Raw genomic sequence first — 14,495 nt, forward strand, 5'->3', positions numbered from 1 at the left:
GACATGTATATAATGTAACGAAGAAAACTCTCGATTCAAAAGTATCAGACGCTGTATGTATATATTCGCACTGCATCAGGAAAAACCAAACCAATTCATTATTGCTAAAATCAAATCCAGTCTTTCTTCTTGGAGAAAAAAGTATGGGGGATAAATAGGGTTGAATATCCCCTAGGCAGACTATGCAAAAGGATGAGACAAGCAAGGCCCAACGTAGGACAAGATGTGTATATATGCAAGGACTGGAAACAATAGACGGAAAAAGTCCAGACAGACGGAGGAAAGGCAGAAGATAGAAGTAAAAGTAAAAAGAAGAAAAGAAGAAAAGAAAAGCTAGCCTGTCCAAGGCGCATGAGGGCTGATATATGTATATCGAGGGCAAGACCAACAACCGTACGATGCATGTATGTAGTATATGTCGGAGCGCGGGTGTGGGCGGATGTATAGGTGGTGTTAAGCTATTACGCAAGAGAAATCGTTATCCTTGGAGGTAAATGGCGAGAAGGTTAGAGCCAGAGGAGAAAAAGAGAGAGGGGGAGATAGAGGGAGCGGTAGAGGTGAGAAAAAAAAAAGGGAGTATCTAGCAAGGAGAGTGAGATGCAGATGCGCGCTGAGAAATAGGAATGGAAGGTAGATAGATGTGAACATAAAAGGAATCAGAAAAGACCGAACCGTTTCGTCTTTGGTTTTTCTCCTGATAGATAGATAGCCGGTTAGTACGTGCATCCAAGTTTAGGTATAGATAAATATAAACGGGAGGATGTACCATTTTTCTGGAGACGACGGGCGGCAGCAGAGTTAGGGTCGGCCCCTGAAGCAGCTGCTCTGATGGCAGCTATACGATGCTTTGCTCTCTCGTCACCGTGATCAGCGGCGCGGACATACCATACATTGGCCTCGAGGGGGTCACGACGACATCCAATGCCCATCTCCGTGAAGTAGCCAACTGCGTATTCAGCTTTGGCCAGCCCTAGGAAGAATGCCGGTTAATATCAGGGTTTACCATGTATAAGCTAGCGAGGGGTGAAACATAGAAGAACATACCACATTCGGCTGCCCGTCTGGCCCATTCATAGGATTCGTTCTCATCCTTTTCGAGAATGGGTTCAGCACCAACCATGAACCAGGCGCACAAAGCCATCATGGCCATGGGATGGCCCAGCTGCGCAGCTCCGGTATAGAAATGGACGCTCAGCGCCGGGTCTCGAGGACAGTTGAGCTTCCCATGTTCATATGCGTCACCCATACGATAGCTGGCCTCCGCATGGCCCAGTTCGGCGCTCTTGGTGAAAAGCTGAGCAGCGTAGGATTCGTCCTGGAACACATCGTCACCGTATCCGACCTCATGCAGCAGACCTAGCTCGTAGGGCGCAGCGTTGTACTGAACATCCGCGGATTCCGCAGCCCGTTTGAGCCAGGTGATGCCCTCGCGATATCTCTTGACCAGGCCCATGTCTCCAGCCAGACAGGCTCTTCCCAGCCTTGCCATGGCGCCTGGGTGGTTTTTAGAAGCGGCCTGGCGGTAGAACTGGACTGCCTTTGCGCCGTCCTGCTTGGTACCCCAGCCGAACTCGTAGCAGAGAGCAGCGCGATAACCGGCTTCTGCGTGGCCATGTTTGCTTGCAGCGACGAAAAGTTGGAATGCCTTGTCGTGGTCTGGTTTTCCTTTGTTGAAGAGGCCGGAAGCCAGCCCATCGCCAAGGTAATATTGGGCATAAGGATAGCTCCGGTCAGCCAGACGCTGCAGGATGCCCTTTGCTTCCCGGAGCAGCTCGGCCTTGGAAGTTTCTCTCTTGTCCGTGCTGTTATTGGTATTGTTATTGCTGTTATTGCTGTTGGTGTTACCGTTATTGGTATTCGAGGGAGATTCGTCTAGATCGATGTCCTGGGCTGCGTGGATCATGAAAACGGCAAATTCGTACTGGGCGCCCGGGTCGTTGGTCTTCTTGACGTTGGCCAAGTACATGTCAAACGTCTGCTTCTGGGAGAGCAGCGAGGCATTGTTGCCCACGGACGAGCGCAGGTAGGCGTTGTTGAGGGCATTGGGCGCCGGTGGGGGCTGCGGATAGGGGACGTTGAGCAGGTCGACAAAGGAGAGCGGCCGCAGGTCGGCCTGCGAGTGCGAGCTGACGGCGCGGGCGTTCGGCGAGCGCCTGTGGCCATGGGGGAGGCCGAGATGGTCTGCTCCGTGGGCATTCCTGGTGCTGGAGGAGCGCGAGGAGATGCTGGCGCTGGCGCTGGTGCTGCGGACGTGTCCGTGGAAGGGCTGGTGATGGTACTGGAGCGGCTGGTAGGACTCGACGACGCTCTCGGCGGCGCTCTCGTCGCTGTGCCGGGCCTCTGACTGCGCATCCGGCTGGCCGTCAGCGCCCTCCGACTGTCTGTCTGACCGTCCACCGGGGCTATCTGTCCTTTGCTGCTGTTGTTGCTGTTGTTGCTGTTGCTGGTGAGGGTGAGGGTGAGGGTGTTGTAGATGGCCCATGTCTGCGCTGGAGGACTGGTCTGCCCTAACGGGCGAGACAGGCCCTCCGTGCATGGCAACGCTGCCGGGCTGAGCGTCCCCCGGGAGCTCCTTTCTCGTAGGCGTAGATCGCAGGTAGACTGGCAGCGGCGGCGAGAGGGGAGGCTGCTGGCTGCCCATGTCTCTGCGGTCTCTGCGTGTCTCTGTGTGTCTCTGATCGGTGTCTCAGTCCCAGGCTCTTTCGATCTCCCAGACCAGGAGCACCTCCCGGCGGGTCTTGATATAGGTATTTAACCAGACAGCAACAGGCTGCTCTCCGCCGGTGGCCAACCCTCAGCCTGGTTTTCCGGAAGTTATGCAGCAACAAGGTGCTCTTTCGTCAGTGACCTGTCGAGACCCCGGAGTCAGCCAGCGGGCAGGCTGTAGCAGCAGACGGGCGAGACCTCAAGGGGGGGGAGAGGAGTGTTCCTACAGCGCTCTCTCTTTCAATGCAGCGAGAAGCAATAATAGACCATGGCGGCCAAACGAGCGGGAGAAGAAGACGAAGCAGAGATGACGACGAGGAAAAGGGAGAGACGACTGAGCGAAGGACTTCTCTTATTTTATTTTTTCTGTTCTTCTTCCTGGTGGAGTTTTCTGACGCAAAGCAGAGATCCAACTGCTCCACGGGATGATGGATGGAGGACGCAGCGCAGGATTGAGGGAGGACGGAGAGACCAGCAGCCACGGACTAGCGAGCGAGCAGAGCAGAGCAGAGAGCAGAGCAGCTAAGCGAGAGGAAGCTGAACAAAGCCAGAGCAGCGGACGAGCTGAACGAGGGACGCTTGAGATGGGTTTTCTCCTGGCCGGTGGCTGAGGATGAGGCTCGCAGGCTGGCTTTGGCCGCTAGTTAGTTATCTGCTGTTATTTGATATACGAGGCAGCGCAGCGCAGGGAGCCTCGACTGGACTGCGTGCAGCATGCATAGCCATCCATGGTTTACAGACCAGACGCCCCAGGACGAGATTGAACTAGTTGACTAGCTAGCTAACGACTCCGTAGGCTTGTCTTGTCGTGGTTATTATTAGAGCCGGAGCAGCGCTTGCATGGAGACTCGCTTAGGCGTAGCGAACACTCCATGAACGTCTCTCTTTTCTCTCTATATCTTCTCTCGCAGCATTGCTTTTATAATGTCTATTCCCTTCCTGTCATCCTCAACGTCACTGTTGCTCCATCCTCGGAGTTCTGTATTTACTTCTTCGCCAGCTTTTATATAGATCTGAGACACGCAAGGCGAAGCCCCTTTTTCTTCTTCCGCCAGCGCTCGCTCGCTCGCTCTACTTGACTGCTTGCCAGGCCGGCCTCTGCTAGCCTGCGCCAGCCGTCCTGCCGGCCTCTTCTTGTCCTTTTTTGACTCTCTTTTGACTCTCTTTTGTCTCCTTTTCTCTTCTTTTTCTCTTCTTTTTGCTGTGAATATCAACTTCTTCGGCTTCTTCCCCCTGAGGGCGTAATAAAAGTGTTATTCAAAGTGCCTAAAAGAGGCCGCTGTATGTAATGTAATTTCGGGGTCCGCCCAAGTTGCCCCTTTTTGGCCGGTAAACTTGTGTAACCTCGATACCACTAAACTCTATCTCCGTTGCCTGGCAAACAGCTCACGTGACTTTTCCTTTTGTCTTTCTTTTTTTTCTTTTTCTTTCGGTTTTCAAACATCAACAAAAGGACGAAAAAGCCAGCAAAGACAGCAAAGCCAGCAGAGACAGCAAAGCCAGCAAGAAGACGAAGAAGGACAGGTTGATGGCCTGCTAGACGACGAGAGACAGACAGACAGAGACTCTCCAGTGCCCGTCGGAGACTGCTGATGCCCGCTTAACGCCCTCCCGGTGTTGTCTGTCTTGCCCGCCGCCCCCTATCACCTCGACTACACCATCCATCGATATCATCACCACCACCAAGAAGACCACCCAGAGACCGAGCAACAGAGACGGCAGCGGTTCTCCGTGCATGATCGAGTGGATGAGACCGCTGGATATATAGATGTCCCTCCCGCAGCGGCCTGGGGCGTCCTCGTCCTCGCCCAGCCAGCCGTCCTTCCGCGACTCCTACCAGCGCCGGCGGCCTGACATCGAGTCCCCCAGTCCCTCGCCCTCGCCCACGCCCGCCGGCGAGCTCGGTCGCAAGCGCAGTCTCATCCGTCCAGAGCGCCATAGGATCAGCCGTGACCATCCAAACTACCACTACCGCCAGCATGCCCAGAACATGTCCGTCTACCCGTCCACCACGGGCAACGACCCCGTCTACGAGGAGACCGGAGCCCCTGAGCTCGTCGATACCTCCGAGACCATAAGCTCCGGCAGCACGGGGCTCAAGAGCATCACCAAGCCCGAGAGAAACACCACCAGCCTCGAGCGGAACCCCAGCATCGATGTCAACTCGGTCCCTTCCACCACCGGGGGCGGACCAACCCCATCCCCCCGTCCCCCCGCGGCCGCAGACCACGGCAGGCAGGCCGACTCCTCCCACCGCCGTATGCAGCGGAAGCTCTCTCGCAAGGCCTCCAAGTCCACCAAGGAGGAACGCCGCCTGGAGGAGAAGAGGCGCCAGCAGGAGATGGACAACATCAAGCCCCCCAGCTTGTGGAATGTCTACTGCGGCATGATCACCTTCTGGGCCCCCGACTTTATCCTCAAGTGCTTTGGCATGCCGGCCAAGGCTCAGCGGAGAGCCTGGAGAGAGAAGATGGGCCTCATCAGTCTGATCCTGCTCATCTGCGGCTTCGTTGGGTTCCTCACCTTCGGATTCACCCAGGTCGTCTGTGCTGCGCCTCCCGTGCGTCTCAAGGTCAACGAGGTCGACCAGGGCTACATGATCTTCCACGGACGCGCCATCAACCTCGCCAACTCCCGACACCCAGCCGTGCTCGGTCTGCCGGACGCCTCCGTCGTTGTCTTCTCCGGTGACGGATACGGCGGCCAGGACGGCAGTTTTCTCTTCCAGAACGTCAATGGCGCGTGCAAGGGCATGATCACCCCCAAGGAGGGCTCTGATATCCCTTCCAACAGTGACGGTGATATGGGATGGTATTTCCCCTGCGTCACCTTCAACCAGGACGGCTCAACCAAGCCCAACTTCACCACGCCAGAGTACCTCGGATACAAGTGCCATACCTCTGCCGCTGCTCGAGAAGCCTTCTACGATCTCCGCACCACTGGTGAGGTCTACTTCTCATGGGATGACCTCAAGAACAAGAGCAGAAACCTGCTCGTCTACTCCGGAAACGTTCTCGATCTCGACCTGCTCAAGTGGTTCAACACCAGCCAGGTCTCCTACCCGTCTCGCTTCGACCAGCTCCGCGAGAGCGAGGAACTGCGCGGCGTCGATGTCACCCACCGTTTTCAGACCGGCCCGGAGAAGAGGATGTTCAAGTGTCTGACCCAGATCATCAAGGTCGGTTCAATCGACACTGAAACAGTCGGGTGTATCGCCTCCAAGGTCGTGCTCTATATCTCCCTGATCTTCATTCTGGCCGTTGTTATCGTAAAGTTCCTCCTTGCCTTGGCCTTCCAATGGTTCCTGGCCCGCCGGTTCGCGGCTCCCAAGACAGCGATGGATCCAGACTCCAAGGAACGCAAGCGCCAGATCGAAGACTGGAGTAACGACATCTACCGCCCCGGCCCCCGCCTGGCGGATCCTGCCATGCCTGACCGCTCCAGCAAGCGCGCCTCTAACATCTTCCCAACTACGTCACGTTTCTCCAGCCCCTATGTCGTCGGCTCAAACAAGCAGCGCAATACCATCACCACCATGTCCAGCCAGAATAACTCTAACCGCCTCAGCGCCGCCCCAATGTACAAGCTCGGCAACCCAAGCCAGGGAACCCTCAGCGCTGACCCCCGACACAGTCTCATTGGCAGTCGTACCAGTCTCATGGTTCCAGGCCATGACCACCGCCACTCTACCATCAGTGACATCGAGGGCCAGGGCCCTGCCGAGTTCGTCCACGAGGCCGTCGTGCCACAGCCTCCACCAGAATGGCAGCCGTTTGGTTACCCTCTAGCCCATACCCTGTGTCTGGTTACCGCGTACTCTGAAGGCGTTGAAGGAATCCGCACTACCCTGGACTCAATCGCATTGACCGACTACCCCAACAGCCACAAGACCATCCTCGTCATTTGTGACGGTATCATCAAGGGTAAAGGCGAGAGCATTTCCACTCCTGATGCCGTGCTCAGTATGATGGGCGACCACGCTGTGCATCCAGACGACGTCCAGCCCTTTTCCTATGTTGCTGTTGCCTCTGGCTCAAAGCGTCATAACATGGCCAAGATCTACGCTGGATTTTACGCCTACGGTCCTGATTCCATCGTGCCCCCCGAGAAACAGCAGCGCGTACCCATGATGGTGGTCGTCAAGTGCGGAACTCCCGAAGAAGCCAACAAGAGCAAGCCCGGAAACAGGGGTAAACGAGACAGTCAGATCATCCTCATGTCCTTCCTCCAAAAGGTCATGTTCGACGAGCGAATGACCGAGCTCGAGTTCGAAATGTTCAACGGCCTGTGGAAGATTACCGGCATTTCTCCAGACTTCTATGAAGTCGTTCTCATGGTTGACGCAGACACCAAGGTCTTCCCAGACAGTCTCACCCACATGCTTTCTGCCATGGTTCGCGACCCTGACATCATGGGCCTCTGCGGTGAGACCAAGATCGCCAACAAGTCGGATAGCTGGGTTACCATGATCCAGGTGTTTGAGTACTTCATTTCTCACCACTTGTCGAAATCCTTCGAGTCTGTCTTTGGTGGTGTCACCTGTCTTCCCGGCTGTTTCTGCATGTACCGCATCAAGGCTCCCAAGGGCGGACAGAACTATTGGGTACCCATCCTCGCCAACCCGGACGTGGTTGAACACTACTCCGAAAACGTCGTGGATACGCTGCACAAGAAGAACCTTCTTCTCCTGGGTGAGGACCGATACCTATCCACTCTCATGCTCCGAACTTTCCCCAAGCGCAAACAAGTCTTCGTTCCCCAGGCAGTGTGCAAGACCACCGTGCCAGACAAATTCTCCGTGCTGCTCTCCCAGCGTCGTCGATGGATCAATTCCACCGTGCATAACCTGATGGAACTTGTCCTCGTCCGTGACCTCTGCGGCACATTCTGCTTCAGTATGCAATTCGTCGTCTTTATGGAACTCGTCGGAACCCTTGTCCTTCCCGCCGCCATCGCATTCACCTTCTACGTCGTAATCATCTCCATCGTCAAAAGCCCCGTTCAGATCATCCCACTCGTCCTCCTCGCTCTTATCCTCGGTTTACCAGCCGTGCTAATCGTAATCACTGCCCATCGCCTATCATACGTTCTCTGGATGTTCATATACCTTCTTTCACTACCAATCTGGAACTTTGTCCTACCCACATACGCATACTGGAAATTCGACGATTTCAGCTGGGGAGATACGCGAAAGACGGCAGGCGAGAAGACCAAAACTGCCGGAATAGAGTACGAGGGAGAATTTGATAGCAGCAAGATCACCATGAAGAGATGGAGAGATTTCGAAAAAGGTACGCAACCCTCCCCTTCCCTATACTATAACTGGCCAGAGCTTTTGGTTGGTTAGAAAATGAATGATCTCTTCGGACGATACTAACTCTTCTCTGCTAGAACGCCGACTCCGAAATGCAAATACAGCCAGTCACCATCACACGAATTCCTCGTTTTCCAACTATGCTCATAATTCCGTGTACGGTGGGTACTCCGACTACCAATGAATGCACGTAATCGGACATGTTTTTTTGTTATTTCTTTATATATTTTTCTTTTCTTATTTATATCCTGTCTCTCTGTCTGTCCGCTTACGTGCTTAAATTTAACTGCTTGCTTTTGTCGCATTCCCCTTGATTGATTGAACGCTCAAATTTACCCGGATCTATCGGATTATTACCTTCTGGCCATTTATTACCCCATACCCTTATTACCTCTATTCTCCGCTGCGATGACCCATGAAAGCCCTCGCATAGTTTTTTTTTTTATTCTATGCCATGTTCCATTTATATTCGTCAACCTCGGTTTGGCCATGATATTATTTGATATACCACCACACTCAGCTGTATTTACTAGTAATATCCCTGATTTTCCTCTGCTTGTCATTGGTGCTTCTCGAGTTGTTGCTTTTATTTTCTTTTCATGGCAGCTTACACTTCATTGGGGTCGAGCGCACTTATACCGTTTGTTCTGCGTTTGTTTGTCTCTCTGTATGTAGATATAGCTATATAAACACGGATATACAAGATGATATTTACTTCTTTCCCTCTTTTACTCGCAAAACGACCGAGAGCGAACTGCTGTAAGGTACTCTCTGTACGTAAGAACTCTCTAGTTTACATATCCCTATTCCGTGAACGCCTGCCTACCCGTCTAGGCCAGCCTGACACTCACCCTCATCCAGGCTCAAACTCAGTACACAGACAACCATCTCGGCCAGGGGGGGTATAAGATCGTAGCCTGCAGATTCCGTGTTTGGCACATCACGCATGAAACAATCCTGGTTCGTGCATGCAAGCGGTGGGCAACCTGGCTGGCCTTGTCCTGGTTCAAAGTATAGATATTATTACTCAAGTCATCCATTAATACTTACGTGGATGGATAGGCGGATTTTCAGTTATGTTAAGCAAGTTAAGTCGAGCCAAAAAAAAAAAATGCAATAAAATATTAATGTCGGGCTCCCGTGTTGGGCACCGAGCAGCGCTGCAGTGTAATGCAGGGGGATGAATGGAAAGAACCTGGAATTTCCACAACAGCCACTCATCATCTTTATGATCATAATACCTAATAATGGAGTCGCTGTATGGGCGTTTTGGGGGGGAGGGGGGGATGGACGGAGTTAGCCGTAAGAGGTATGTAGACGGGTACACATGCAGGGGTAATGGAAAGCATAACCTCATCTTTCCGACCTTGCTGTGCGTTCCAGTCTGTGTGTAACAAACGGAACCTGAGATGTTGTTATCTCGCCTATAGCTTAAGCAAGTAGCCATGCGCGGAGGCATCCGTATGGAGTCACCCTAAGCGTACACTTATGTATGCACTCCGTAAGGCATCTCCGTACCTACCGACCAGACACCTCCGGCGCGCGCGCGGGAACAAGGGGGGCACTTCTGGGCTCGGTGACTAACGAGCCCGGTGGATCAATAGGGTTAATTGGCTGTTTGTTTGCCATCTCAATCTCCCCCGGATGATTCGCTGCTCTCCCGCTCCCGTGCCGCGAGAACAGAGAGAGGCTGCGTACCTGTGGCTAGCCGTAAGTATAGTACTAACATGTACGGACGGAAGACAGGCATGCGGTAGCGAGGATGTGCAACCCTTGCCTTCTTTGCCCTCCCACATCATGCGCCCCGTCATGCAAGTCCAGTGTCTGTCAAAAGGTGCTGCATCCCTGCAGCCTTCTGGGTCCCCCCCTTACTCCCTCCCGTGCGGGCCATGGCCACCTCGACTGGGACTGGGCTAGCGCATGTACCATCCATGTCGCAAGGGCAACAAACACCCCATCGCAGGGACATCTCAGCGCGTATAAGTGTCGGCCATGGTGCCTCAGGGGAGGGGTGTCAGTAGGTCGGTCTATACGCAGTCTCCAACTAAACTTTTATATCGAAAAGCCCGGCGGCATCGTCCCAAAGCGGCTAGGGCAAGGACGGGACATCACATGACCTCGGATCTCGGCGTTTCTTTCCTTGCGCGGGGCGGAAAGCGGAACTTAAGTTCGAGGACGTCGAAAGTCGAGCGACGAGACAAACATCGACAACAACAACGCTGCTTCGACTGCGCGACTCTCGACGACTCGACGACGGCGGGCGCGGGGACTGCGAAAGACCGGACGGCGATTCACCTGGGGCGTCGAGACTCGGCTCGTCTCGGCGGTGAGAGGCTGTCTGTCTGTTTGTTTGGCCGGAGGAGAGCAGTCGCTGGCTCGGGCTTTGGGGCTCCTGCTGGCTCTCCCCGTCCTCACTTCTTCCCCGGCTTTGTTTTCAGCTGCCCGTATCAAAACATCTGCTCCTCCACTGCATCGAAGGAGCCGTCAATTGCTCAGGCTCGTCTTCTTCCTTTTCTCTCGGGGAAGAAGATACCTGCTCTCGTTGGACTGTCTATAAGACGGACAACTCAACTCCCCAGAAGGATATCTTCTTGACTGTTGGACGCTGCGCGCGCTAAGCTAACATAATAACGAAACCGCTGCATTGGCTGCCTCTTTGCATAGCTCTCTTGTCTCACCCATCTTGCTATTCCTCCCCCCTTATTCCCTATTCACCCCTATTACCTCCTTGTCCCTGCTATTCACTCCCTCCTGCGCTGCTGGTAGTGAATGGCCTGAACAAGCCTGCCTCACTTCTCGCTTCCTCACCTTACTTCCCACCCCCTTTGGAGCAACACACATACTTGGCCCTGTTTTCTTGGCCCCTCCATCTTCTGGCTTAATCGCCTGTGTAACAACATCTTTTTTGCTTCTTCTTCTCCTTCATTTTTTCTTTTCTTCTTCCATCTAACTCCCTTTTCTTTTTCTCTTCTTTTCCTCTTCTTGATCAACATATTCCTTTTGCTCCTATTCTAAGCCATCCATCTTGTGGTGGCCAAATCTTCAAGGAAGAGCAAGAAGCAGCAACAAAAGAATACAGCTCCCTTACGCCGTGCCCTTTTTTTTGGCTCCAAAGGTATGTGCTGGCTCCTCTTGACTTCGGTTTTTTTCTTCTGATGTATAATTCGTCGCTTTTTCTAGTGCTGGATCCAGTCGAGGACTTTTTAAAGAGACTCATCATCTACCTATCCAAGGTCCCTGAGGCCTTGTTGCTTGTATATGAACTATTGTCCAGATTTCAAAGTCTTCGGGTCTTTTTCTTTTCTAGACGAGTTCCATATTCAAGCTACCTGGTGACTGAGATCTAGTGATGTGCTTCTACCTGTGAACAATCTAGTGAAGATATGGTTGATCAGACTGAGACAACAGCCGGGTCATCCTCCTCTCAGAGCGTTCCATACCTATCTGCTACTGAAGCAGTAGATGATATCACCAAGCAAGAAGACCTAGTTATGAATGAAGAGCTTCCACACACCGCCGAGACCCGTGAAGGTAGGTGATATTGTTTTCTTTCCTTTTTTTTTATATATATTGCTTTCTTTTTCATGCTACTCTATATTTATACCTATTTATTTATATATATACTCTATCTAACTTTCATTTTAGACTCTCCTCTATCTCTCTTTGGGCCATTCGCGCAACCAACAAGTGGCCTTCTGTCTACTCCTCTGACCTCCTCACCTTACCCAGAAGAGGAACATATAAGTGAGGACGTGCCGGAAATCACTGGCTCCCTGGCTCACATACCCGATCCTTACCCATTAATCGGTATTTCGGCTCATCTGACCCTCTACTCTAACGGACATAGCTTTTACCACGATCGCGACATGGACGAGCAAGAGGACGTCGAGGAGCTCCTCGACCACCCGGCGCCTTTCGTGCCTGAATCGGCCAATGACGACACCGATGACGGCTGGCAAGAGGACCAGTGGATGGAACCTCCAGATGGTAATGGTAGCTTGATTGAAATCACCGAGCTTTCTGGTTTCGAGCTTGATAGGCTTCCACACGACAGAGTGGGCACGGGCCCTGGGTCCATCTCTACCAACTCCGAAAAGGATAGCAACGATGCCACCGAGGGGTTTTATCCCTCTGACGATGAAGACTCGTGCCGCGACACCGAGAGTATATGTGGCAATGTCTCTTCTTTACCATCCACTCAGCAAGAACAACTAAGCACAAACAATGATATCAGCAACAACCCTAATAATACCGCTATCGGTCCTATTACCCCGCCAGTTGAGCAGGCTGAGTTCCCTCCAATAGAGCTTCTCCAATTTGCCTTACCAGATCCTGGAGATCACTATTTCGATCCATCCGGGGTTGACTCTGATATGGCAGACATATCTATGCACACCGAGAGTATGTATTTTTTTTTTCTTTTTTCCCCCTATTATTTTATCGTATTAGGGGGGTTTTGCAAACACCCCATGAACACCCATAGTACTTAACCAAGTATTTGCATGCAACCTGGCTGCTGTCTGGCCAGTGTGAAGCTCTCTGTTCTGCTAAGCATGGTGCGGCGACGCGTCTTGCTTTTGCTTCTTTGTTTATAAAAGGCGCACCTCCCCCCTTATGAGCAAAACATCTCTTCTGTCAACATCACCAGGAGTCAGGGCCTGAACATGGGCCTGACAAACATTCTTCACCCTTGATACCAGAGGAATCTACACAACCCCATCCTTATCTTTCTCCATTCCTACCTGCATTCCTTTCACCATGGTTCCCTATACGTTTAGAGTCTATTCTCAGAGCATTTTGCCTCCAAACCACATTGTTCCTGATGAGTATACTAACAAGCGCCACTCGCCAGCATTCGAACGCAACTTGACCGTTGAGCAATTCATCCGCCAATGGTACCTTCGCGCTCGTATGTCTCAGGATCGACTTGGTATCAAGCATCCGTATCCCCCAATTGCTTCTGAGGCTATGAACGTGCAAAACTGGCAGAGACCAACCAAGATCTCCCGTCCGGATGATCACAAAGGACGCTATTTTGATATCCAAAACATTCCATGGTCTTCGAAGTTGAACGTGGACAGAGCTGCTGCTCGTAGCTTACGGGACCAGTGGTATACTTCTTACCATAATTTACGATTTCAGCCCCATGGTGTATGTCTACTCCTTCTCAACCCTTATATCTATCAGGTTTCTAACTCAACACTATCTTTTCTAGTATGCCATCACTCCGCGCAACACTGAGAATTATTTCAAAGCCAAGAACATGTATACCAAGTTCAAAGCCACAATGGCTCATTTTCAGCTCCGCAACCTCATGTCTGTGAGAGCATCCAACGTTGTGCAATATGTCTATCGTAACAAGGTCTACTCTGTCACTCCGTTCTACGATGTGCAAGACACTATCCTTGAGCTTACCGAGTCGGTTTCTTCTAACCCTGTGGCTGAGCCTCTGAAAATATCTACCATGAAGGCCAAACATGGTGTGACTGTTGTCGGTGGTTTCAGTGGTGAATACTCTTACAAGGGTGAAATCCACGGCTACGACAAGGTTGAAGGTCGTATTACGAAGCATCTCAACGGCATAACCAACCACATTGACATTGTTCAGCATCGCACCAGCCACACTCCACAGGCCATCATTGCCTCTAACGATAACTCCATCCGCATTCTCGACTGCGAGACAAACAAGTTCATTGCAACCCACCGCTTTGCTCGCGCTATCAACTGCACGGATACCTCTCCAGATGGTCGTCTTCGTGTAATTGTTGGCGATTCTGCTGATTCCTGGGTTGTTGACAGTGAGACCGGAAAACCCGTTCAGCCTCTTGCCGGCCATCGTGACTATGGATTTGCATGCGCCTGGTCCCCCGATATGCTGCATATAGCCACCAGCAACCAGGACAAGACTGTCAACATCTGGGATGCCCGTATGTGGAGAATCCTCCAGACTCTTGACTCGGACGTTGCAGGCTACCGTTCCCTCCGTTTCTCCCCTGTTGGCGGTGGCCCGCGAACTCTGCTCATGTGTGAGCCTGCAGACCGCTTCGTCATCGTTAACGCTCAAAACTACCAGACCCGTCAAGTTCACGAGTTCTTTGGTGAAATTGGAGGAGCAGACTTCACCCCTGACGGCGGCCGCATTTGGCTCTCCAACATGGATTCTCGCTTCGGAGGTCTCATGGAGTTCGACCGCATTCAATGGGGCCAGGAATTCGGCATTGGCCATACTAGACGCGCCAAGATCGAAGCCCGTGGTGATGTCTACTATCCAGACCTGCCTAATGAATGGCTCCCTGAAGCCGAATTGGACGATGATCCACGCTGCGTCTTGAGTGCTAGCGAGCGTAGGATCCGATACTTGAGACTCATGAGCGATGCTGAGTTCTCAAGATTCAATATTTATTTGGGATAAAACCTGGAAATACTCTCTTCTTATCCCGCCATCATTTGGCCTGGCTTCTTTGGCGTACTATGC

The 14,495-nt window shown here is 52.3% G+C and overlaps 6 protein-coding genes across 6 annotated transcripts; 4 read left to right on the plus strand and 2 right to left on the minus strand.

Annotated features, from left to right (window-relative positions):
- Positions 1-713: 713 nt before the first annotated feature.
- On the minus strand, positions 714-2,641 carry ARB_05867 (uncharacterized protein; the record flags this gene model as incomplete). Its single annotated transcript, XM_003015510.1, has 2 exons — positions 714-970; positions 1,045-2,641. The coding sequence occupies 2 exons, from the start codon at positions 2,639-2,641 to the stop codon at positions 714-716; spliced, it is 1,854 nt and encodes a 617-aa protein (XP_003015556.1).
- Positions 2,642-2,974: 333 nt separating this feature from the next.
- ARB_05868 (uncharacterized protein) lies at positions 2,975-3,232 on the plus strand (the record flags this gene model as incomplete). The annotated part of the gene is made up of 1 exon (XM_003015511.1): positions 2,975-3,232. The coding sequence occupies one exon, from the start codon at positions 2,975-2,977 to the stop codon at positions 3,230-3,232; it is 258 nt and encodes an 85-aa protein (XP_003015557.1).
- A 367-nt stretch (positions 3,233-3,599) lies between these two features.
- ARB_05869 (uncharacterized protein) lies at positions 3,600-4,645 on the minus strand (the record flags this gene model as incomplete). Its single annotated transcript, XM_003015512.1, has 3 exons — positions 3,600-3,929; positions 4,097-4,242; positions 4,354-4,645. 3 exons carry the CDS (start codon positions 4,643-4,645, stop codon positions 3,600-3,602), a joined length of 768 nt encoding a protein of 255 aa, XP_003015558.1.
- Positions 4,646-4,696: 51 nt separating this feature from the next.
- Positions 4,697-8,053, plus strand: ARB_05870 (uncharacterized protein; the record flags this gene model as incomplete). Its single annotated transcript, XM_003015513.1, has 1 exon — positions 4,697-8,053. One exon carries the CDS (start codon positions 4,697-4,699, stop codon positions 8,051-8,053), a length of 3,357 nt encoding a protein of 1,118 aa, XP_003015559.1.
- A 3,350-nt stretch (positions 8,054-11,403) lies between these two features.
- On the plus strand, positions 11,404-12,553 carry ARB_05871 (uncharacterized protein; the record flags this gene model as incomplete). Its single annotated transcript, XM_003015514.1, has 3 exons — positions 11,404-11,551; positions 11,666-12,421; positions 12,504-12,553. 3 exons carry the CDS (start codon positions 11,404-11,406, stop codon positions 12,551-12,553), a joined length of 954 nt encoding a protein of 317 aa, XP_003015560.1.
- Positions 12,554-12,778: 225 nt separating this feature from the next.
- ARB_05872 (uncharacterized protein) lies at positions 12,779-14,432 on the plus strand (the record flags this gene model as incomplete). Its single annotated transcript, XM_003015515.1, has 2 exons — positions 12,779-13,171; positions 13,236-14,432. 2 exons carry the CDS (start codon positions 12,779-12,781, stop codon positions 14,430-14,432), a joined length of 1,590 nt encoding a protein of 529 aa, XP_003015561.1.
- Between the last annotated feature and the right edge of the window lie 63 nt (positions 14,433-14,495).

This window comes from Trichophyton benhamiae (genome assembly GCF_000151125.1).
Source record: "Trichophyton benhamiae CBS 112371 chromosome Unknown Abenha-G-c-322p01.r1, whole genome shotgun sequence".
NCBI classification, from domain to species: Eukaryota; Fungi; Ascomycota; class Eurotiomycetes; order Onygenales; family Arthrodermataceae; genus Trichophyton; species Trichophyton benhamiae.